Genomic DNA, 25,808 nt, shown 5'->3' with positions numbered 1-25,808 from the left:
ATAAAAGATTGAGAGTCAGGTGCTACAGTTCAGGAAATCAAAGGTTTTTGAAGAAAAAGTTTGAAAATTGAGTAAGTTTCGAGCTCATCAATGGCAAGAACTGTGTTTCATTCACCTTTGTCTTTTTTGTAGATAGCACATTTATAACAGCAAGTGCTCAATAAATATTTGCTGATCAACCTGACTCCATTGCCTTTCTTTCCTCAGAAATTGTTTTTATACATGAGATGCTAGGTGGCTATTTCCAATTCAGAGATCAGGTGACAGAGAGGTGACCTAAAAACTGAATGACAAGATGAGTCAACCAAGAAGATCAGGAGAAAGAACATTCCAGGTGGTGCAAAGATCTTGTCAAGAACAAATTTGTATGCTTAAGAAGCAAAGATTGCTAGTGTATTATAACTTAGGGATCAAGGAAACTGACAAAGATGAGGTTAAGTAAAGTCTTAACCATCTAGGACCTTATGCATCAGGTCAAGTAGCTTGGATTTTTTTCTACTTGGGATGAGAAATCACAGAGGGTGGTAGTTAAGGAATGGGTCAAAATTGGATGCATTTACTTCAATCTACTGTATCAACATATTATATATGAAAAAAGAATTTCATCTTCTCCCACTATTACTCTGTATATATTATTTATTCTCCAACAATACTCATGTTTTCCTGTCTGTCTCTTTACCTTTGCTTGTTATAGATTTTCTACCTGGAATGCTCTCTTGTCCAAATTGTAGTTATTTTTGACGTCATGTCTAAAATTCTATCTATTCTATTCTTACTCCACAAATCCTTCTGTAATTCCCACAGCCAGAAGTAACTATTAACTTCCACACAATTTTGTAAATTCCTTGGTATTGGTCATATTCTATCTTCATTTAATAGGATTGCAATAATAATAATGCATGTGAAAAGTAATATGCTGAACAAATGAAAGTTATTATATTTATTTAGATGATATTATTTACATATGTCTTATCTTTGTTAGGCAGACTAGAAAGTCCTTGAGAGCAAGGACCCTTTACTTATACTCCTCTATTTCTCCTCCATTTTCTGATACAATGCCTTGCAGGAATAAAGAAGAAAGAAAGAGAAAAAGAGAGGAAAGAGGACAAGAAGGAAGAAAGGAAGATAGGAAGAAAAGGAGAGAGGAAGAAAAGAAGGAAGAAAGGATCATCAACTTGAAGTAAATTGTGGAGAAAAAAGCATTTGGGCAAACTTACATAGAAATTACCAGAACCTGACCGGTATAGAGGAGCATACCTGTAGTCCCACCTATTCAATAGGCTGAGGAAGGATAATTCAATAGGCTGAAGCCAGGAATTTGAGTCCAGCCTGGGCAACATAATGAGACACTGTCTCTTTAAAATAAACAAATTACCAGAAATCAGGTTTGCTAGAAGGATCAAATGCTTCTTTTAGGTCAAAGATTATTGTTTCATGTTGGTTTTAATCTAATTATTATACAAGAATGTGTCACGTATTTCCAATCACATTCCTTGTATTTCCTTTTATTTCCTAGGTCACCCATCTCATTGCTTTTGCTGGATCCTTCTCTTCTCCTGGATTACTAATGTTGGCAACCCAGGAACTCAGCCCTTGAGCATTTCTCACTATGAATTCACTTCCTAGGAAATCACATCCAGTTTCATGGCTTTGAATGCCATTTATATGCTGATGATTCTCAAGTTTATATTTCTAGCCCCTACCTGTTACCTGAACTTTAGACTCATATCTGAAACCGCCAGTTTAATATCTTCCATTGGATATCAATTAACACCTGAAGCTCAACATACCCTAAATGAAACTTAGTTACTTTACATCCCAAATCTGTTCTTATCCTAGTCTTTTTTATACTTTCAGAAAATTACATCATGATTCATTCCCATACTCAGGCCAAAATCTAGGAGTGAGCATTGATTTTTTTTTTTCAAAGCATATATCTAAACCATACTCAAATCACATTATATCTATCTTAAGGTTTAATTCCAAGTCAAAATATTTCTCTCCACAGCTACCACATTGCTCAAGTCGCAAACATCTTTTGCATAAACTGTTGCAAAAACTTCCTAACTGGACTCCCTCTTTCTATTCCTTCCTACCTGTAGGCAATTCTCCACTCAGCAGCCAGAGTGATCTTATAAAATCAGATTATGCCACTCCCATGTTCTAAACCTCCAATAGTTTCACATGTCACTTAGAATAACATCAAAATGTCTTACAGTAGTCACAAGGCCCTCATAATTTGATCCCTAGCTTCCTCTGACTATATCTTCTATCTCTTTTCACCTTACTCTTGCCGAACTGTCCACACTGTTCCTCATCACGTCATTACTTCCTCAAGGCCTTTGCACTTGGCAGAATTTTGACAGTCTGTCAGGATAAGCAAGGTAATTTTGAGAACAGGTGTAGTAGATTATACATCTTTGTTTCTCCAACACCTCTGTCAGTCAATGGCATATAGTGGAACTCAAAGATCTATATTGTAGATAAACAACTTTCTTAAAAAACTTGGAGATTTTTAGTCATAAAATGGCATATAGTAGTTGTGTGCTGTGTATTGATGTTTTAGTCAACAATCAACCAAATAGGGCACCTGTAGTCCCAGCTACTTGGGAGGCTCACTTAAGCCCAAGAGTTGGAGGTTGCTGTGACCTGTGACTCCATGGCATTTTACCGAGGGTGACATAGTGAGACTTTTCCTCATTAAAAAAAAAATATATATATAGGATGGTGGCCCCATTAGGTTATAATACTGTACTTTTACTGTACGTTTTTTTCATTTATGTGTTCAAGATTTTTCAAATGGATTGCAATCTCTTTTTTAATATTTTGGGGGTAAATGTGATAATTTGATATATTCATATAATGTGTAAAGTTTACTATATACCTTTTCTGTGTTTAGATACACAAAAACCATTGTGTTAGAATTGCCTATAGTATTCAGTAGAGTAATGTGCTATGTACTACGCAGGGTTGTGGCTTAGGAGAAAGGGGATATATCACACAGCCTAAGTGTGTTGTAGGCTATACGACATACCATGTAGCTTTGTGTAAGTACACTCTATGATGTTTGTGCAACAATACAATCACCTAACAATGCATTTCACAGACTATATTCTTGTCATGAAGTGACACACATTAGAAGACAAGCCAACATTGTGATGCAGTTTCCAAGAACATCTGAGGTTACCTTATACTGCATTAACAGAAATGCATCGTTTGGATAAAGGTAGGTGCTAATTCTTCCAGTTAGACTACTTTGGGAATGTTGTATTTGGCTACTAGTATCATATATTAAAATATCTTAATCTTAATTGCTGTATTTCAAGTAAAGAATGTTTTTCAGAAGAGGGAAAGCAGGATGGTAAAAGGACAGAACTATGCCTTGTGAAGAACCACTATAGATAGGAACTAGGAATCTTTACCTTGCGTACTTGATGATGGGGGAAGAGCCATGAAAGCTTTCCCCAAATAGCTAAACATCTGCCACATGAAAAAGGGGGTTATGCTATAGAGGAAAGAACCAATGCTAGGAGTTTTCAGAGAGGGACTAAGGTTCAGAATAAAAAGGAGTTGCCTAGTAGTTTTTCACAAAGCGATGTTCTGCAGAACACTATAGCATGTTAGGTTAGGAAAGATGTTTTGTATCTTTACTACAGGCTATCTCAGAGTCTTTAATTTGCAAATGTTAAGTAGGGAATATATATAGTATATCTCATTTCCCAAACTTATTTGTCCATAGGCACTTTTCTTCATAGAAAAGCAATCATCTCCTGATCAATATTTATAGAACGGTTTGGGTTAAAGCTGCCTTAAAATGAACAGGGTATCTTCTACAGGAGTAGAGTCAGGTTCACATCTAGAGATCATAAAACTGGGTGGCATTGCTTCCACTTCTGTACTTCTGAAACATTGATCATTAAAACAGACATACATATAGCTTGGAAAACTGGGGCAGATTCTCTTACCTGTTCCATAAAGAATGTGGGATCCAAAACTCTTCTAGATGAGAAGAATGCTATAAAACTAGTGGAAATGAGGCTTTCTGGTTCGGTGGTTCTAAACTTTTTTTCTAGCAACACACTCATTGCATAATCATGATATTCCCAAGCCTATCCCCTGACTCATTCATTGTATCATTGTATGCAAGGTAATGGTTTTCAACTCTCTCTTTTTTTTTTTAGACAGAGTCTTATTCTGTCACCCCACCTAGAGTATTGTGGCTTCATAATAGCTCCCAGTAACCTCAAGCTGCTGGGTTCAAGCAATCCTCTTGCCTCAGCCTCCTGAGTAGCTGAGACTATAGGTGCCCACCACAATGCCTGGATAGTTTTTCTATCTTTAGTGAAACCGGGTCTCATTCTTGCTTAGGCTAGTCTCAAACTCCTGAACGCAAGCAATTCACCCACCTTGGTCTCCAGAGTGCTAGGATTACAGGTGTAAGCCACTATGCCCAGTCAATGTTTTTCAACTCTTTTCATTAACACACATACAACATACAAAGAAAAAAAACAGGCTCTACTAGTCTCCAGCTCACAAATTTTGATAGGTTCCTTATACTGGACCATGCCCATATATTGAGTATTGCCATTTTAGAACATTAAACCCAAAGGATTAACACATGTATGTGTATAAACTTTTTTAAATAAAAAGGGAATTTCCAGACCTAAAGGAATAAATCATATTTTAAAATTGTGGCAAAAGCAAATCAGGAAAACATTATCAAAATGGAACCACTACTTTAAGGCTGAATGAAATAATTACAAAACAAAAGTTGTACTTCTAAAAACAATATTGTTATTGCAAGTTTATTGCTATAGGCAAGACAAAATGTAATAATAAGAAAAATCTGGTTCAGCAACATTGATAAGACAAAGTTTCAAAATTATAATTACTATCTATACAACTATCCACAGAAGAACATAACCCAGGGCTGAAATATTACAGTTCCTAAGAGGAATGTGCACTGTGAAAGGATAAATGGCCCATCAGGATTTCTATAATTTATGCCTATGCTTGTTCTCCAGAACATGTTTGCTAATGTTTATTATCTTTAATCTGGGTGCTAGGATCTACCAGTACTGAAAAATGGGTATTTGGATAAAAACATAAAATACTGAAATAATCAGAAAGATATATCTTCTCCTGTGTTGCTAAAATTGCATTCTGTCTTCTACCATCTGTATTGAAAAATTTATTAATGCTTTATCAAACTTGGATAGCTGACAAGGCAGCTCCTGGCAGGACCAGATCAAGGACTCTTGAGATCCTTGTGAATAGAATAATTAAAGAAACTTGAAATATAATTTCTATTATTCTGCAATTTTGCCCCTAAATCAGCAAGCACCTCAAAAAACAAGCTTATCAGTTCTAAGTGGCAGGTATCTGTGTAGGAATTCCCATATAACTTTGCATACCCATGGAGATTGATCTAACTTATACAGTTATATTTTCATGACCATTAGGAGACAACAAGCCAGCTTTAGCAACACTGCACAAGTTTTACTGAATTCACTGACAGATCTGGGGCCTTGTTTAAAGATGTACTGAAAGTACGTCTCTGTCATGGGAGAAAGGTGGAGAAGATCAACTCAAATACAATATGTAACCCACTAGGAGAAAAAAAAAATGCTTGAAGATGGATGCCTTAGATCAGGACCAGGAAATGGGATCAGGACAGAATCCAGGGAGTCGTCAAAACTTTGTCTTCTTGGTCTCTAAGTTGATCATATCCCCTTGGGTGTGGGGCAATTGCTTATCTGCTGGACCCTGCATATCCTCTGACTTTACAGGAACATAGTAGTAGCCCATGATGGAGAAGATCAGGCAGACCACCAGTAGGAGGCAGGAAAACAAAATGAATTCAGCCCACTGCAAGAAAAATAAGTATAAGAGAAGAATATGGAGAAACCTAAAACTAAAGGGATACTAACGGAATCTGGACTAGGGAGCAGAATGTCCTAGGATCACTAGTTTAAGCAGACTTTTGTCAGAAGAAGACTAGGTTCACTGGTATTTCCTCACATAGGTGTCTGGTGGTCATTATTGCCACTTGTATACATCTATTTTCCTGACAAAGTCTGTTTGTTTGTCTAATCAATCTCTTGTTATAACACTGAATGAGGGATGTGGGAGGCAGAGAGATGGAGGAAAAGAGAGAAGAGAAAGTTGGAGGGAAAACTTTGGGTAGACATGAACTTCTACTTCTCTCAGATACTTACCTGTACTAGGCCGCTGAACTGTGCCACAACAAGAACGATGATATTTCCAACTGCAACTGTCAACAACCAAGCTGCCTGGAGTACAGATTTCATGCTAGAGGGTGCCTAGGGAGGACACACTTGAAAGTAAGCAAACTCCTTATCCCACCTTTATGAGTCTATCCACAAATTTTTTCCCATAGATGCTTCCAGATAGAAACTTCCCCCAACTAAGTTCATCTATCATATTGAAGATGTTAACAGTAATACTAATAGTAATAAAATGGAGCTCTTTAACTGAACGTTTTAATTCATTATATCACATAATCTTTATGACAACCCCAAGAGATAAGTTCTGTTAGATTCTTATTTCATATATAAAGAAAAATAGCATCACAGAAATAACAATTCACTTGCTCAAGGTAATCCAATAGGTCATGTAGCCAAAATTTGAACATGACCAGTCTGACTTCACAGCTCTTGGTTTTAATCTTTAAGTATTCTTTCCCAGAGTCCAAATAACACAGACTACTATGATGTATGGTCAAGATCTGGGGAGTCAAGATGTAAAGGTCATATTTGTTTAGATTCACATACATGTATAAGAAACTCAAAGCCAAAAGAGAATGAGGTCTTGGACAGGATCATATACCTATTTAAGTTAGTGCTAGAATTAAAATTCACCAGGCTCCAAGCATTATCTCCATTTCTACTTTCTATTTGCAGAAACTTACCTGAGAATAAGAAAACTCAAGTCCTGTGACAGAGAACATGACCTCCCCAGCTGTAACCAGGGCATATTGTGGCAGCTGCCAGGCAATGGACATTTTGTTGGTTGGTATGTCTTCCATCTTCCAGGCCTGAAGACCCTGACTGGTCTTTGTGGAAGAAAGAAGAAATGAGCTTATCAGTCGTTATCAAGTCATTATTCCTAATTATCTCATTCTATGATCTTATATTCATCCCTTCTTTGTATTTTTGTCCTTCTGCTATCTTAGGAGAATTAGCATTTCCACACAATTCCAGCTTCTTGAAATTTCTTTTGGTAATGTTAACACTCACTCACTGGGATTCAGTCAGATACCATTACTGACAGAAATCTTAAATGGTATAATATTTTGACATTGTAGTCTGGAGTGCCAACATTTGGACTTACTGGACATTTTTGATCCTGGACAATGTTTAATATAAAATGGCATTTGAGTTATACAAACAAAATAATTTTTCAGAAACATTTTCTTGACAACAGTTTAATTCCTTATTCCATTTTCTATGTAAGTACAATTAAATTGTTTTTAACATGTTCTATTTTAATTTTTGTTTTATGTAAATTACTTTTAGCAGAATAAATTGTTTTCTTGGTCATTCTTACATAGAGGATTTTATTGATCAATTTTTAAATACATATACCATCTACTATTTTGCAATCTATTTACTGATAATTATTTTTTAACTCAAATTTTACATATCTAAATTTTCTCAAAAGTAGTAATTTTTCTATAAAATTTGGTTAAAAAGAACTTTCTCAGGGTCAATTTTTGTTAATATTACCAAATATGGCTTCTTGTTGTGGTTCATGTCTGTAATCCTAGCACTCTGGGAGAATAAGGCAGATGGATTGCTCAAGTTCATGAGTTTGAGGCCAGACTGAGAAAGAGAAAGACCCTGTGTCTCTACTAAAAACAGAAAAACTATCCAGGCATGGTGGCACATACCTGTAGTCCCAGCTACTCAGGAGGCTGAGGCAAGAAGATTGCTTAAGCCCAAGAGTGTGAGGTTGCTGTGAGCTATGATGATGCCACAGCACTCTACTCAGGGCAACAGAGTGAGACTCTGTCTCAAAAAAAAAAAAAAAAAAAAAAATACCAAATATATGTGATTCTAAGATCAGATCTTTTTTTTTCTTTTTAATCTAAAAATACTTTTACTATATGCACAGTTTAAGCTATGGTTTGTTTTATGTATACTTTTGCTACTATTACCATTTTATTTAAAAAATTATATCTATTTTTAAATTAAAGCCCTTATTAGGTGGTAGGTGTAATATCTAGAGATAAAAAAATAAAGTTAAAAGTAAAAAAATCTTTGAGATTAAGTCTTTGACATCTAAATGCTTTCATTCTCTAAGGCAAAAGGCCATTGGGTTCAAAATAGTAAGGTAAAAGTTCAGTTTTGCTTTAGCTGAAAGTGTAAATAATACCTAGTCATCTGTTTGTGTTTTCTTGGTATAAGAGAAAACCATGACCAGAGCTTCTAAATCAAGATCAGATGCTTAAATGCCCGTAAGTCAGATGGAAACCATGATAAAATGGACAGCACAGGTCCCATCTAAAGGGCACAGCCCCTATAGCACCAACCAATTGACACAGTACTACCGTCATAAAAATTTTCTCATTCTTTTCCCCCAAGAAATGTCAAAAATCCAATTTCTCAGTTGAAATATCTTGAATTTTAAATATTGACAATTCACTCATTTATTATTTTTATCAATATTGTACAGGCTATACAAGATAGGACTCTGGAAGGAAGCCCCCAAGATGCCCAATTTATGACCTCTAGTGTAGATATTTATTAGATCGTGGTATTCAGAAACAATACATAGAACATTTATCTTGAGCAGCAGATGAGAAACAGAATAACAACAAAAAAAAAACATGGAATAACATCAGCAATGCAAGTGTTATGGCTGAATTGTGTCCCCTAAAATTTACATGCTAAAGTCCTAATACTCAGTACCTCAGAATGTGACCTTATTTGGAAATATGGTTGCTGTGTATGTAATTAGTCAAATTAAAATGAGGTCATTTAAATCTCTAGCCTTTATATATACCAACAATAGTCAAGGGGAAAAAACAATCAAGTACTCTATTCCATTTACAATAGTGCCAAAGAAGATGAAATATCTAGGAGTGTCCTAACTAAGAATGTGAAAGATCTCTATAAAGAGAACTATGAAACTCTGAGAAAAGAAATAGCTGAAGATGTTAACAAATGGAAAAATATACCATGCTGGGAAGAATCAACATTGTTAAAATGTCTATACTACCTAAAGCAATCTACAGATTTAATGTGATCCCTATTAAAGCACCTCTGTCATACTTTGAAGACCTGGAAAAATTAGTAGTTCATTTTATATGGAAACAGAAAGAGACCTTGAATAGCCAAGACATTACACAGAAATAAAAATAAATCGGTAGGAATCACACTTCCAGACTTCAGACTATACTATAAATCAATAGTGATCAAAACAGCATGGTACTGGCACAAAAATAGAGAGGTAGCTGTATGGAACAGAATTGAAGATCAAGAGGTGAACCCAGACACTTATCGTCATTTGATTTTTGATAAGGCTATTAAAAATATAAATTGGGGAAAAGATTCCCTATTTAATAAATGGTGCTGGGTGAATTGGCTGGTGACCTGTAAAAGACTGAAATTGGACCCACATCTTTCTCCTCTAACAAAAATTGACTCTCACTGGTTAAAGAACTTAAACTTAAGACATGAAACTATAAAAATTCTTAGAGAGAGTTCAGGGGAAACACTTGAAAAAAATTGGCCTGGGAGAATACTTTATGAGGACGACACCCTGGGCAATTGAAGCAACATCAAAAATACATTACTGGGATCTGATCAAATTGAAAAGCTCTGCTCTGCCAAGAACTCACTAAGTAAAGCAAATAGACAGCTCTCAGAATGGGAGAGGATTTTTGCAGGTTATATTTCCAACAAAGGTCTAATAACCAGAATACACAGAGAACTCAAACTTATTACTAAGAAAAAAACAAGTGATCCCATTTTATTGTGGGCAAGAGACATGAACAGAAGCTTCTCTGAAGAAGACAGGTGCATGGCCTACAGACACATGAAAAAATGCTCATCATCTTTAATTATCAGAGAAATGCAAACCAAAACCACTCTGAGATACCATCTAACTCCAGTAAGAGTAGCCCATATCACAAAATCCCAAAACAACAGATGTTGGTGTGGATGTGGAGAAAAGGGAACACTTCTGCACTGCTGGTGGGAATGCAAGCTACTACATTCCTTCTGGAAGGAAGTTTGGAGAACACTCAGGGATCTAAATGTAGACCTGCCATCTGATCCTACAATTTCTCTTCTAGGTGTATATCCAAAAGACCAAAAATAATTTGGCAGTAAAGATATTTGCACCAGATTGTTTATTGCAGCTCAATTCATAATTGCCAAGTCATGGAAGAAGCCCAAATGCCTATCGACCCATGAATGGATTAATAAATTGTGGTATATGTATACCATGGAATACTATGCAGCATTTAAAAAAAATGGAGACTTTACCTCTTTTATGTTTACATGGATGGAGCTGGAAAATATTCTTCTTAGTAAAGTATCTCAGGAATGGAAAAAAATATATCCAATGTACTCAGCACTACTGTGAAACCAATTTAGAATCACTCACACTTGCATACGAAGAATGAAACACAACTATAGCCTAGGACGAAGGAGGGAAGGGGAGGTAGAGGGGAGGAGAGGGGGGTGGGTTGATAGAGGGAGGGTTAGTAGGGGGACCACACCTATGGAGCACAATGCAAGTTGGATCTATCAGGTGTAGACCACAAATGTCTTAATTCTGTATTTGGGTAAATAAGGCGAAAGCTATGTTGATTAGTAGGATGTAAGCACTCCAATTTGTACAAATAATCAATACATCGAATCCCATATTGGCATAAATGTATTTGTGCTCTATATACAAAAGACTTAATAAAAAAATAAATAAAATAAAATAAAATGAGGTCATTAGTGTGGACTTAATCCAATATGATAGATATTCTTATAAAAAGGGGGGGAGGAATTTTGCCTGGACAGATGCATAACAAAATCACCATGTGAAGATGAAGGCAGACATTAAAGTGATTCTTTTACACACCAAGGAATACCAAATACTTCCAGAAAACCACCAGAAGCTATGGGAGAGGCATGGAGCAAATTCTTCCTCATGGTCCTGGAAAGGAACAAACCCTACCAGTGCTTTGATCTGAGACTTCCAGCCTCCATAATTGTGAAACAATAAATTTACATTCTGTAAGCCACTCAGGTTGTGATGCTTTGTTACAGCAACCCTAGGAAATTAATTGGGTTAAGCTGGTTTAATATCTGAAAATCAATGAATGTAATATACCATATAAAATAAAATAAAGGGCAAAAACATATTATCATCTCAATAAATGCAGGAAAAAGCATTTGCTAAAACTCAATAACTGTTAATTGTAAAACAAAAATACCCTCAACAAACTAGGAACAGAAAGGCGTTTCCTCAAGCTGATAAGGGGTATCTATGAAAAACCACAGGTTATCTACTCAATCATAAAATACTGAATGCTCTTCCCCTAAGAGAATGTCTGCTCCCACCACTTCTATTCAACATTATACTACAGGTTTAAGTCAAAGCAGTTAGGCAAGGAAAATAACTAAAAGGCATCCAAATTGAAAAGAAAGAAGTAAAGCTATCTCCATTTTTAGTAAGAGATCTACTTTAAAAATTACTAGTACTAATAAATGAGTTCAGTAAGGTTGCAGGATACAACATCAGTATACAAAAACGAAATGTATTTCTATAATTAACACTGAAAATAAAAGTAAGAAAATGATTCCATTAACAAATGTTCCAAAAGAATAAAATACGTAGGAACAAATTTAACAAAATAAATGTAAAATTTATACCTCAAAGGTAAAAATATTATTGAAAAACATTAAAGACCTAAATAAATGGAAAGACAGCTTATGTTCACAGATCAGAAGACTTAATAGTATCAAGATGACCGTACTACTCCCCAAAATGATCTTCAGATGCAATGTAATCCCTATCAAAATCTCAGCTGGCTTCTGATCCTAACTGATCCTAAAATTCATATGGAAATTCATGGGATACAGAATAGACAAACCATCCTGAAAAATAACAAGGTTGGAGACTCACACTTTTCTGAATTCAAAATTTACTACAAAGCATCAACAATCATCAACAATCAAGACAATGTGGTACTGGCAAAGGACCATAGATCAATGAAGTAGAATCAAGAATCCAGAAATAATCCTTCATATATACGTTCAATTGATTTTTGACAAATGTGTCAAGACCATTTAATTGGGGAAGAATCATTTTTTAAACCAATTATGCTGGGGCAATTGGATATACACATATATAAGAATAAAGGTGGACTTCCTAGCTTACACCATATGCCACTAATAATTCAAAATTAATTAAATACCTAAATGCAAGAGATAAAACTCTCAGAAGAAAAAAAGTAGGCAGAAATTCATGTGACCTTGGGTTCAGCAATGATTTTTTAGATGTAACACTAAAAACATAATCAACTAAAGAAAAAATAGGTAAATTAGACTTCATCAAAATTAAAAACTGTTTTGTGATTCAACAAATACCATCAAGAAAATTAAAAGACAACCTGCTGAATGGGAGAATATGGAAATTATATATCTGATAATATACATGCATAAAATATATAAAGAATGCTTATAATTAAATAATAAAAGGACAAATAACTCAATTAGAAATTGGGCAAAAGATATGAGTAGACACTTCCCAAAATAAGATCTACAAATAGCCATAAGTACATGAAAAGGTGCTCAATGTTGTAGCCATTAGGAAAATGCAAAGCAAAACCATAACAAGAAACTATTTCACATCCACTAGAATGGCTATAATAAAAAAGACAGAAAACAAATGCTGGTGAGGATGTGGAGGTATATCAACCCATGTGTACTGTTAGTGGGAATGTAAAATGGTGCAGTCACGTTGAAAAAGTATGTCAGTTCCATATATGGTTAAACATAGAGTTGTCATATTAATTTCACTCCTAGATATATATACCTAGAAGAAATAAAAACTTATTTCCACAGAGCATCATTATTGACAATTGTCAAAAGGTAGAAACAACTCAAATGTACATCATCTGATAAATAAAAATGTTATATCCTTACAATGAAATATTATTCAGCAATAAAAAGAAATAAGTACTGATTCATGCTACACAGGTAAGTCTTGAAAAACATGGTCAGTGTAAGAAGCCAGATGTAAAAGGCTATGTATACATAGCTCCATTGTTATAAAATGTCAGAATAGAAGAATGTATAGATAGACAAGTGGTTGCCTAGGACTAGTCGTTTGGGAGAAAATGTGGAATGACTGCTTATGGGGATGGGATTTCTTTTTGGGATGATGATGAGGTTCCAAAAATGCACAACCTTGTGAATATATTAAAAACCATTGAATATATATTATTGACTATTCTTTTTGTATATTAAATATGTTAAAAACTATTAAATACTTTAAATGGGTAAATTTTATAGCATATGAATTACTTGTCAATAAGTTTATTACAAAAATGGCACACCAAAGGAATCAAATTACTTTAATTAATTTGTAAGCTAAATAAAACTTTATAGATTGGGTTCTCATCACATCTCTAGATATGTTCTCTCTTTTTCCTGCTATCTTTTTTATCTTAAATAGTATGTCAAAAGTATTGAAAAACTAAGTCAAAATGAACATCAAAATTAAAATTCAGAGGTACCCTGCCCTGATTACCAAGACAATTGCTTTTGATGGATCACAGTTAACTGATTCTACAAACTTTGTGTCGAGATTGACATTTACTACCAGCATTTGTTTTTCAGACCGTTATATGCTAGTAGATGAAGTTTCCAGGAAGCGAGGAGATCTGTATACACCAAGAAAACATAATTAATTTTGCATAAATAATCTGTTTTCTTGGGGCTATAATGAGACTGGAACAGACTGTGTCATCTCAGCAATGACTCAATATAAATTTCCAAGACCATTTGCTTGTTGCTGATGTTACCAATTTTAACATCCATTATGGAGAGAGATAATGGGCTTTCTAAAGTCATTGTGGAAATTGTCACCTTAAAGAAATACATATGTGTTCCTGTCTTGCCACAGTCCTTTTTCTTTGTCCCTACCAAGAGGATCCCAGAAGATAGAGGTGGTGAGGAGGGGGCTGTGAGTTACTTACATTAGTGATGACAAACAAATATGCTGCACCAAAGTCTAGCAGACCCAAATTCAGAGAAAAGTCCTTATTTTCTGTTCTACAATGCACTGCAGGGTATCTGGAACAAAATGAATTTAGGTTAGAATAAACATTATGGGTTAGAAAAGCATTCTCAGCTCTAGGGAAAGTGATCTCATCTCTCCACTGGTGGAGAGAAAAGCAGTCAAGTCACCATTTCTATTTGAAGAAAGATGTTTCTAGGACTGGGTTATTTTCATGCCAAGTTTTTACCCCTAGTATGAGCTCTTGATTGCTTGCTTGTTAGGCTTTTTTTTTTTTTTTTTGTAATCTTAAATCTGAATAAAGAAGGTGAAAATCATCTTCTTTTGTGGGCTTTAGGCCCAGGTGAACTTTTCTCATGCAACTTTTAGGACTTAGTGGAACATCATACAGCAGTGAGCCTGAGAGGATAAATTCTAAGCAATGAGGTAGCAATGGGAGGAGCCAAAGGGTACTTCCTTTGGAAGGAGGGAACCAATAATAAACCTTCTCACAGAGACGGTCTGGGTTAACTATACAGCATGGTCTTCACATCAATTACTCGATATCCATGCAGAAAAAAGGGACATTGAAGGAAGGAGGTAAGAGTTGAAAAAGAGCAGGAGTGTCTCTATACTCAAAATCAGTCAAGATGTACCTAAGTTTCCCACCTATAAATAAGGACAGCATTTAAAATACAACTGTTGATAAAAGTAAAACATCCATTAGGGCAACGCTCTTACTCTCCTCTTTGCACCGTTTTATAAGCAGACACACCATAGTCTTCACCAACACTGAAGGAGATATCTGTACCCAGAGTGATGTTGACATCTTTGTGCAAAGTGTTAATAAACCTGAGGGTAGAGACATTATTTACACATCAGAAAAATACTCCCCAACAGGACCCCTGAGAACAGAGAGTAGGAGTTTTCTCTTTTATTTAAGTAAAAGGCCTACAGCATAGTGGCTGGCACATAAAAGGTTCATGATGTATATTGGGAATTGAACAAACGAGTGAACTCTCATGTAAGAAATAATTGGTAGTCTCAGATGTCCTAACTTCTTCTTGAAGTATTAATGTTTAATCTGTCACATCTTTACCAGATCTCTAGCTGGGTGGACGCTACTATGACCATTCATGTTAATCCATTTAGGTGCATCTAATTTCTTTCCCTTACAATGATGGAATTGATCAACTGAGACTTTACTAAGAAAAATAAGATAATTATGTATATATAAAAATATAATGGCATTTATGTAAAACTGATATCTTATCCTCTTATTAATGAAGTCTAATTTAACTTATATAGAACTCAGGCTAACAGCTGATGTTAGATTGTTAGCAGTGTTTTGGAGTGTGCAGAAACTTTGGACTCTTCCCGAACCATCTTTCCAGTCTTCTGAACCTGGGTGCCTACATTGGTCCCTCAGGATGAGTTTTGGTAAATTTCAGTTTTGAGATCTTTTGACTTGGTCTCTAGCCCAAGGAAACCAAGAATGGAAGACCCTCTAGAGCAGGCGTCCTCAAACTTTTTCAACAGGGGGCCAATTCACTGTCCTTCAGACCATTGAAGGGTCAGACTATAGTTTAAAAAAAAAAAAAAACTATGAACAAATTCCTATGCACACTGCACATATCTTATTTTGAAGTAAAAAACAAAATGGGAACAAATACAATTCACAACGCTTCATGTGGCCCGCGGGCCGCAGTTTGAGGATGCCTGCTCTAGAGTCATCAATGCTAATTCCCAAACTTCCAAACTTTGGATCATCTTGCACTGACCTAAAAAATGCCTCTTCTGGAGGCCTATAGCTCTCTGGCTCTCTGGCCCTCTGGCCCCACTATCTTATTTTAAGATGTTTACTTTTGCTAAAGTATATTCATAACAAGTTATTATGTTCTATCCTACTCTTCAGTGAAATACAGACTTTTCAGTAAAAGTTCTCTTCTGAAATCTTATTCTTAACAACAACCACATGATCTTGGTGTCCATGTCTAACACCTGCCTCAGAGAGCAGGTGACTTCCTTCATGTTCCATCTCTATCCCTTGCTGTCTGACAAGACCATTAGCTTTTTCCAGATTCAAAGTCTTTTGACTTCAAATTTATAATATACCTGGATGCTTCTATAGGTTTAGAGAAAAAACTTTAAAGGATAGATATTCAACTATCAACAATGAAGGAAGGACTATTTGCTCACTTCTGAATTTCTCTCTGGTGATCACAGAGAGAGAAGTACTCATTTATTTTCCTGACTGGAAGATAAATGGGTAAGATTTAGCAGAAAGAATGTATGCAGCAGAGCACAGGGGGAAGGCACAGATGCAGGGTCATGTTTTAATCCCACATGAAAATATAAGCCTATCTCCCCCTCACTGTCTTGGAAATGCCTTCTGACACCAGTGCCCCTGGTATTCTAGGAGAGAGAATTCCCATTCAGAACAAGTAGAATGGGAGGGATCTTCATTTGAAGCCCCAAAGATTAGAAGAGATCCAAGATTCAAGAAAACAGAGTGGCCTGGTATCTCCTTGACATCCAAACCTCAAGGTTGTCATCCCATTGGTTGTTTTGCTTTCTCCATCTTTTACCTACAATGGGAAAAAGTAAAAATCAGTAACAGCTGACAAAAAGAACGATAATCAGAAAGTTTATAGATTCTGGGTAAGACATTGATGAACCACAGTCAGCTTACTTTGAGACAACTTAGAACCTGGGCAATTTGTCAACTTACCATCATGCTGGAGATATTTTTCCCATCCTCACGAATGATCAGACTGTACCCATTCTTTTCCTCTACAGTATGGTCAGTGTAGACAGACAAATTGTGATATTTCAGGTGGAAGTGAAAATCGTGGCTTTTTGTTTTCAGGTGCAGTCTGAAATAGTGTGGTGTTTTCTGTAGAATGAAGTGTTTGTCACACTTACCTTCCACCTCATCTTGGACATCACGGTCTCATAACCTCTCAGGATGGGTGACATCATGAATTATTTTCAACCTAGTAATTCCTTTCTTTAATTTAGTGATTTTATTTCTCAGAATATACCATAAGAAGTAATTAGAGACCAACATCACTAATGAATATTGATGCAAAAATATTCAACAAGATCCTAGCAAACAGAATCCAGCAACACATCAAACAAATTATATACCACAACCAAGTGGGTTTTATCCCAGGGTCTCAAGGCTGGTTCAATATACGTAAATTTATAAATATAATTCAGCACATAAATAAATTAAAAAACAAAGACCATATGATTGTCTCAATTGATGCAGAAAAAGCTTTTGATAATATCCAGCATCCCTTCATGATCAGAACACTTAAGAAAATGGGTATAGAAGGGACATTTCTTAAACTAATAGAGACCATCTACAACAAACCTACAGCCAATATCGTATTGAATGGAGTTAAATCAAAACCATTTCCACTCAGATCAGGAACCAGGCAAGGTTGCCTATTGTCTCCATTGCTCTTTAACATTGTAATGGAAGTTTTAGCCATTGCAATTAGGGAAGAAAAGGCGATCAAGGGTATCCACATAGGGTCAGAAGAGATCAAACTTTCACTCTTCGCAGATGATATGATTGTATATTTGGAAAACACCAGGGATTCTACTACAAAACTCTTAGAAGTGATCAAGGAATACAGCAATGTCTCAGGCTACAAAATCAACACCCATAAATCTGTAGCCTTTATATATACCAAGAATAGCCAAGCTAAAAAAACAATCAAGGACACTATTCCATTTACAGTAGCACCAAAGAAGATGAAATATTTGGGAGTTTATCTGACAAAGAACGTGAAAGGTCTCTATAAAGAGAACTATGAAACTCTAAGAAAAGAAATAGCTGAAGATGTTAACAAATGAAAAAACATGCCATGCTCATGGCTGGGAAAAATCAACATTGTCAAAATGTCTATACTACCCAAAGCAATATACAATTTTAATGCAATCCCTATTAAAGCTCCATTGTCATACTTTAAAGATCTCGAAAAAATAATACATCATTTTATATGGAATCAGAAAAAACCTAGAATAGCCAAGACATTACTCAGAAATAAAAACAAAGCAGGAGGAATTACACTACCAGACCTGAGACTGTACTATAAATCAGTAGTGATCAAAACAGCATGGTACTGGCACAAAAACAGGGAGACAGATATATGGAACAGAATAGAGAACCAAGAAATGAACCCAGCTACTTACCATTATTTGATATTTGACAAGCCAATTAAAAACATTCAGTGGGGAAAAGATTCCCTATTTAACAAATGGTGCTGGGTGAACTGGCTAGCAACCTGTAGAAGACTGAAACTCGACCCACACCTTTCACCTTTAACTAAGATAGACTCTCACTGGATTAAAGATTTAAACTTAAGACATGAAACTATAAAGAAAGTGCAGGGAAAACTCTTGAAGGAATCTGCCTGGGCGAATATTTTTTGAGGAGGACCCCCCAGGGCAATTGAAGCTGCATCAAAAATACACTACTGGGACCTGATGAAACTAAAATGTTTCTGCACAGCCAAGAACACAGTAAGTAGAGCAAGCAGACAGCCCTCAGAATGAGAGAAGATACTTGCAGGATATGTCTCCGACAAAGGTTTAATAACAAGAATCCACAGTGAACTCCAACGTATTAGCAAGAAAAGAACAAGTGATCCCATCTCAGGCTGGGAAAAGGACTTGAAGAGAAACTTCTCTGAAGAAGACAGGCACATGGCCTACAGACACATGAAAAAATGCTCATCATCTTTAACCATCAGAGAAATGCAAATCAAAACTACTTTGAGATATCATTTAACTCCAGTAAGATTAGCCCACATCACAAAATCACAAAACCAGAGATGTTGGCACGGATGTGGAGAAAAGGGAACACTTCTGCACTGCTGGTGGGAATACAAACTAATATGGTCCTTTTGGAAAGATGTTTGGAGAATACTTAGAGATCTAAAAATAGATCTGCCATTCGGTTCTATAATTCCTCTACTAGGTATATATCCAGAAGACCAAAAATCGCACTATAACAAAGGTAAAATCATTGTACCTCATGATTGCATTATTGTACACAGCTATGATTTTATATAAAAAAAAGAAGTAATTAGAGGCATGCATAAATACTTATGAGTAAGAGTGTTCATTATAAGATCATGCATAATAATAAAAATACTTGCATCCCCATAAGGAAATGTCTAAATAAACTATGATATATCTATAGGATGGAATATTATGTGCATATCAAAATCATGTTCTCAAAGATTATCTAAAGACATGGGAAGATGCTTATGATACAATTAATTTAAAGAAAAAAATCACGGTCAATACAGTCTATAGAATTTCTAATTCAGTCAGGCTCACATCTCACCTGAAAGGATTTGACAGACTCTACCAACAAAGAATGGTTTTCATTTCCCAATACTGTCACCTTCACTTCATCATCTGCCAGATTCAAGACTTGTAGGAAAATCTCCTGGGGACCTGGCTGGGGTGGAGCCATTCCCTTGGGACAGAGAACACATGTAAGAATTACTAACAAATAATCCTTCAGTACAATGGGAACACATATTTCAGTCCTGTTTCTGACAGCTTAGCACATCTAGCCAAGAGAATGTAGTTTTCTCCTTCCAAAGACTATTTGGCTTAGAAAACTCTGAAGGCAGTTTGGAGGGGGAAACATGAGGTCACTGTAGCAAGCCCAAGCAAAAAACCCCATGATTCTTGACTCAGCTGTGGCCATATCTTTCATTCCCCAGTAATGGCTATTCAATCTGCCAAAAGGTATTTGTTTAAGTACCTAGGAAAGCATCATATGTTCCCTAAATAGATGACTACATATCTTGGATCTTAGTGTTTAGGAATTCCCTGAAAATACACTGTGAATTATGCAGGTGGGAGGTGGGCCGCATTTTGTATTGCTGCTCTATTCCAGTATCTGCTCATTTATCACCAATACTTATTGCATACCTCCTATAAAATGATACTGTGTAGGTCCCAGGGAATCAAGATTGAACAAGTCAGAAGAGTGAAGAAGACAGATATTGTCCTGCCCTCATATATATACCTTAAGATTTATTGAACTCACATTTATTTTTATCTCTACAGTTGCTGCAACTGCAAATGCCAGGCATGCTAGGATCATACCAACAGCCATTTTTCTAAGTGATCTGCAGAGGAAAGAGAGAGACAACTGTATCTAAACTTTAGACTCAAGTATAAAATCCAAGCTCCTTAGACACTATTACATTAGAGACTTTCCCTGACTTGGTCCCAATTACTTTTCAAAGTATTTCCTGCTGCTCCGCTTCACACATCCTTCTTTCTCCTTTTACTTGAGTCACATCGAATTGCTCTTCTCTATAATGTACCATATTTTCTCACCTCTAATCTTGCTTATGATGGTTTTTCTATTCATTATGTTATAATAATGAAAATAATAGCAATACAACCAGATTTATTGAACATTTGCCAAAAGCCAGGTGTTGTACGTGCTTTACTTCATTTTCCTCTCAAGTCTGTTGACCCCAGCAGCAGGAAGGACTATCTTTCTCTACACTTCTCTGGCACTTTGATTTTAATTTTCTGGGACACTTAACATATTTTACCTGTGTAATAGTTATATTACATATATAACTTGCATCTGTTCTAGTTCTCTTACTATATAATACTCCTTGAGGGAAAGATTTGTGCTTGATTTACATTTGTATGACACTTGGTTCTGAACTACTTAATATTTGTTCAATCAATGAGTAAATAGCCAAAAGCCATTTGAATTTGGTGAATTCAAAATCAAGTTACTATTAAATCAGGAATGACAGGAGGCTTGAACTTCTGTCAAACTTTATAAAGAATAACACTTCTATTTAGAACAAAGAGAAAGAAAGTAATTAGGAGCAATTCCACCCCTGGTCCTACCTGGTCTCTCATTTGTTACATAGAGACAACAGAAGATTAAAGGGATTAGCAGTCATCAAATGTACACAGTTATGGTTTAACATAAATAAATAAATAAATAAATAAAATCTTTGGACTTTTTTGAAGAGAAAACATTCAAGAACAAAGCAGCAGGGCCAGGTTGGGTGGCTCACACATGTAATCCTAGCACTCTGGGAGGCTGAGGCAGATGGATTGCCTGAGCTCAGGAGTTAGAGACCAGCCTGAGCTAGAGCGAAAGCCCCCTCTCTAACAAATAGCTGGCGTTGTGGCAGGCACCTATAATCCCAGTTACTGGGGAGGCTGAGGCAAGAGGATCACTTGAGCCAGGAGTTTGAGGTTACTGTAAGCTACAACACCATAGCACTTTTAAGGACACCAAAGTGAGACTTTATTTAAAAAAAAAAGAACAAAGCAGCAAATTGGTTTAGGAACCTAATCTCACATATTTTTTACTTTCCATGAAGCTTAGACCTTCCCCTTTAATGTAACACATTAAGTCCATAGTAATGACTTTGACTCTTATTAATTATTAGATCTAATTCCCATTGTTTTCATTGTTAATAGGCACTTAGTCTAACATGACAAAACAGAAGCAGATAAATGATAAGCCAAAACAAACAATCAGTAAGGAGAAAAATACTGCTGTTGAATCATTATTAAATTGGGCAAAGTCTGAATCAGTTTGAATAATACAGGCACAGGGAGCACTTACGAAAAGTTAATTCCACACTTGGAGATCAGACGATAAATGACAAGGTCAAACAACGGGATGAAGATAAGAACCAGAAAGGGATTTAGTACCTGTAACACCATGGTAAAAAGGATTAGCTACAAGAGTTCTCCTATTATAAGTGTGCACGCTGCTCTCATTTACTTGTGCACACTCTTTCACATCAACACACACTTGTATCATCATAAGGACAGAATGATTCCAAAGATCCTAGTACCTTTATACCTAAGACTATTTCCCTTGCATAGCAGTTTAGCTTCCAAATATCCCAAGGGACCAGCTTCACTCTGAGCCTGTTTTCCTACCAATCATATGAGAAGCTCTTCCCTCCCATTTTCACTCACATTCTCCAGTTTCCTACAGGGAAAATGTCAAGGCCAAGAAAAAGGAAGGAAAGAAGGAAAAACTGAAATTGTGGAACAAAAGGGTTAAAAAAGAATTGGGAATCACCAATAAACAGAGATACCGACCTCATTGCTCACACAACAAAGCCTAACACTTCTTCAACAACATTTCCATTATCCTACCTTGATGTGGAAAAAAAAAACCCCAAATATTTATTTATACTTTACCTGTGCCTCAAAACTCACTCTCCCTAGAGTTGAGTGAGAACTACTCATTTAACAGGGAATATGAAGGTGAAGTGTGGAGCTTAAAGAGAATATTTTCATCTCTAAGTTTGGCCCTCCTCAGCATACCAGGAGAAAAGCATCAAATACAGTTATTAGTCCTAATAATGCAAGTAAAAGAATAGATGAGGAAAGAAGTAAGTCCGCATAGCTGTAGAGAAATCCCCTACCTGCATCTGGTCTGGCTGAAGCACAAAAAAACCCTGAAACATTATAACAAATTATAATTAGATGGTGGCTGAAAGATAAGAAAAACATAGATCAAAAATTTTACTGATTACCAGGGTAGAAGCATATAAGAGAAAATTCATCAGGCATTTGGTTTAGGGCCACTTTTTGGTTGTAAGGATGGGAACAGACTTAGGATGGCCTCTAGCTATTTTTTGATAAAGCTAGATGGGCCTAAAGAAAAATATTCTTTTCTATGACCTATGTTTCCCTTAACTTGAGAGAGAATAGATTCAGCATGTTTTTATTAAACTCAGCAACTACAGTTGTAGGTGGAAATAATGTGAAGAACAAGACATCCTGGTTAGGGTAAAGACTCGCCCTGATACATAGGGCTTCCAAAGTTGTTTTCTAGTGTATCAACAAGAAGACCACAAACAACCCAGGAAAGGGGAAAGGTAAAATTATATTTGGCAGGCTCCAAATAGCCTGGTTAATATGACTGTGGTATCAGTCCACCTTGTTTTTTCCAGAACTGAGAAGGTATAAAAATAATACAATAATCTAAGAAGTGAACAACTGGGAGCTGAGATGGTACTTTATTTGAGCGAGTGGACCAAACAATGAAGATTAGACAAAGAGAAAATAATATTTACAACCTTCTCATTCTTTCCATATCCATGTACATAATACTCCATTTTCCACAGGCCCCTTGCTGTGATCCCTACCTGAAAGATGGAGCAATTCTGTAGTAGTACCAATCAACCCAGTCCCTGCTGTGCTAAGATAAAAGAAAATCACTATCCTAGGTCATTTGTTATATATAAATACTTCCTTACCTATGTTAAAACCTTTCCCATCTTTTTAATCCTAATTTCTGAAGATAAGATTCTGGTTTTTATCTCTAGACTAGTTTTCTTTAACTTTGTCTACAGTGTGCCTTCAGGCTAAAAGCAACTTCTAAATGATCTTAAGTCAGTTTTTAAGCAAAAACACAAAGAAATTAATTTTTCTTGAATATGAATGATGAAGAAAATAAAAGTCTTCTCTATAAAATCTTCTACTCACCAAATTCCCATTCATCTTGGTGGCTTGCAAAGTCCATCGTGAACCCTAGCAAAAATAGATGATAATATGAGAAATCACTTTCCTATGAGGAACTGGTTATAAGAAGCAATAGTTTTCAAAAGCACTATTCTTGCCTGCTGATCCAAAAGAGCCCAGAACATGGGCAAAGGGATGTAAAGGAATAGTACCCTGGTCAGCGCCTTCACATCCATAATGAGCTGCGTCTACAAGAAGCAGGAAAAACACGCAGAATTGCCAGAAGTTCTACACATGGTTTTCTTGCATAAACTATAATAGAAGTATCCCCCTAAAAGTAATAGAAGAGGTTGAATGCAGTAGGAGAGAATCAGTTTTAACATCAGGAAAGACTCCACTGAGCTGTAAAACGTTTCTCCATTTCCAACTTACTGGGTATTTCTCCGTTGCCCAGTCTAGCCAGTGCTGTCTCTTTGGAATGTCTCCAGAACGGTTCTTGAAACGGTTGGAAAGAGCAAACTAGGGCAAAGCATAGACATCAGGGGAAATACAAACAGAGAAACCATCCCCTGACTTTTCCAATTTATTATCCTTTCCCTCAAACACACATACTTTTAGTGACCTACTCCAACACTTTGACCTCATTAGTAGGTCACCAGTAATTGAATTTCAGAATATTTCAGACCATTTTATCTAGACTTATTTCCTATTCCTGTTATAGTTACCACATATAACTATACTTCAGGGTTTATTGCCAATTTTTTAAAAATGAATACTTCTTTTTTTACTTAATGGTTACGTATCTTTTTTTACTTAATGGTTAAGTAGAGGCACTGAGGAAGATCAGTTAATCTCAGCTTTTAAAAGGCATGGAAATTCAACACAGGCCATTGGGAAAAATGCATACCCATGTCTGAAGGTCCATATTCTCAGAATAACATCTCTTTCTTTTGGTTGAAAAAGTCAGGTAAATAATTCATAGACTTACCCAGATACATTTGAAAACTTGAGCCACTATGTTTCCTTCAGGAGGTGGTTTTTTGTACATTTTGTTTCCCAATGCAAACACAACTGCAGTGGATACACAAACAAGGTTCTTAGCTACTCATTCAGTATGTCAGTGCAAACAACAGACTGTTGAACTTTGAGAGTGAATGGAAAATCTCACAAAGAGGTAACTGACTTACATTTCCTGACTTTGGAGTTATAAAAAGTATAGGTACTGAGATAAAAATGGCCAATTGTTAAGAAATATCTGTTGAGACTTTCATGTAATTACAGAAATGGAAGTCATCTCACTTGGCTTTTTCCATCTCCATATCTGAAATGTTTCCACCTGTCCCTGATGCTCTTTCTTCAATGCATTGCCCATCTGCCCCCTCTTTACATAGCCACTGCTACCACTCTTGTTCAGGACTTCACAGTTTTTACCCTGGATTATTAACATGAACAACAAGTAGTTTCTCATCCCCTAATCTCTCTCTTTTCTAATCTGATGTCAAATGTTTCTTTCCAGGATCTACTTAATAGATCCAAATTCCTGGTACAAAAAGGCTTTCCCAAACTCATTATTATCTTGGTGGTTACTGCTATCACTACCAACTATTGAAGGCTTATTACTATAAGTTGTTAAGCATTTTACATACATTAACTGATTTAACATGACAAAATATGTACTACTACCTCCATTTTACACATGAACAAACTGAAGATTCAAGAAATTAAGGAATTTATAAAAAGTTACACAGCTGGAAATTGCCAGAAACTGCTTTTTTTTTCCTACGGCCTATCTGACTCAAAAAGCTATGCCTTTAGTCATTATAAAACATCTCATTCACTAATTCTTGCATCATACACTGTACTATACACTACTGGGAATACAAGTAAAAAAGACAAGGCCCCTATCCTCAAAGGAGCATAATTCAACCTACCATTTCCTACTTTATGTTTTATTATTTTTCTTTAGATATCATATGCTCTAACCACTATTCATCATTCCTGAAAAAAATTCTATTCTGTACTTTTTCTATTCTTGAACTCATCCCAATCCCCTTAAT

General features: G+C 35.9%; 1 protein-coding gene across 1 annotated transcript in view; it reads right to left on the bottom strand.

Moving 5' to 3' along the window:
- Window positions 1–4,781: 4,781 nt before the first annotated feature.
- Window positions 4,782–25,808, bottom strand: part of SLC15A2 (solute carrier family 15 member 2) — a 38,981-nt gene continuing 17,954 nt past the window's right edge. Inside the window, exons 8-22 of the mRNA XM_053564904.1 lie at window positions 24,740–24,822; window positions 24,184–24,270; window positions 23,910–23,999; window positions 23,776–23,820; window positions 22,710–22,742; window positions 21,893–21,981; window positions 20,330–20,411; window positions 19,613–19,747; window positions 16,979–17,143; window positions 16,789–16,835; window positions 14,989–15,099; window positions 14,228–14,324; window positions 6,932–7,075; window positions 6,219–6,323; window positions 4,782–5,868 (exon numbers count right to left, since the gene is read on the bottom strand). Coding sequence (XP_053420879.1) covers window positions 5,692–5,868; window positions 6,219–6,323; window positions 6,932–7,075; window positions 14,228–14,324; window positions 14,989–15,099; window positions 16,789–16,835; window positions 16,979–17,143; window positions 19,613–19,747; window positions 20,330–20,411; window positions 21,893–21,981; window positions 22,710–22,742; window positions 23,776–23,820; window positions 23,910–23,999; window positions 24,184–24,270; window positions 24,740–24,822 — 1,490 coding nt within the window. The 3' untranslated portion in view covers window positions 4,782–5,691. The remainder of the gene's footprint in view (window positions 5,869–6,218; window positions 6,324–6,931; window positions 7,076–14,227; window positions 14,325–14,988; window positions 15,100–16,788; window positions 16,836–16,978; window positions 17,144–19,612; window positions 19,748–20,329; window positions 20,412–21,892; window positions 21,982–22,709; window positions 22,743–23,775; window positions 23,821–23,909; window positions 24,000–24,183; window positions 24,271–24,739; window positions 24,823–25,808) is intronic.

Source organism: Nycticebus coucang, chromosome 16 (genome assembly GCF_027406575.1).
Source record: "Nycticebus coucang isolate mNycCou1 chromosome 16, mNycCou1.pri, whole genome shotgun sequence".
NCBI lineage: Eukaryota > Metazoa > Chordata > Mammalia > Primates > Lorisidae > Nycticebus > Nycticebus coucang.
Note: the sequence above shows the minus strand (reverse complement) of the source record. Positions and strands in the feature narration are given on the sequence as shown.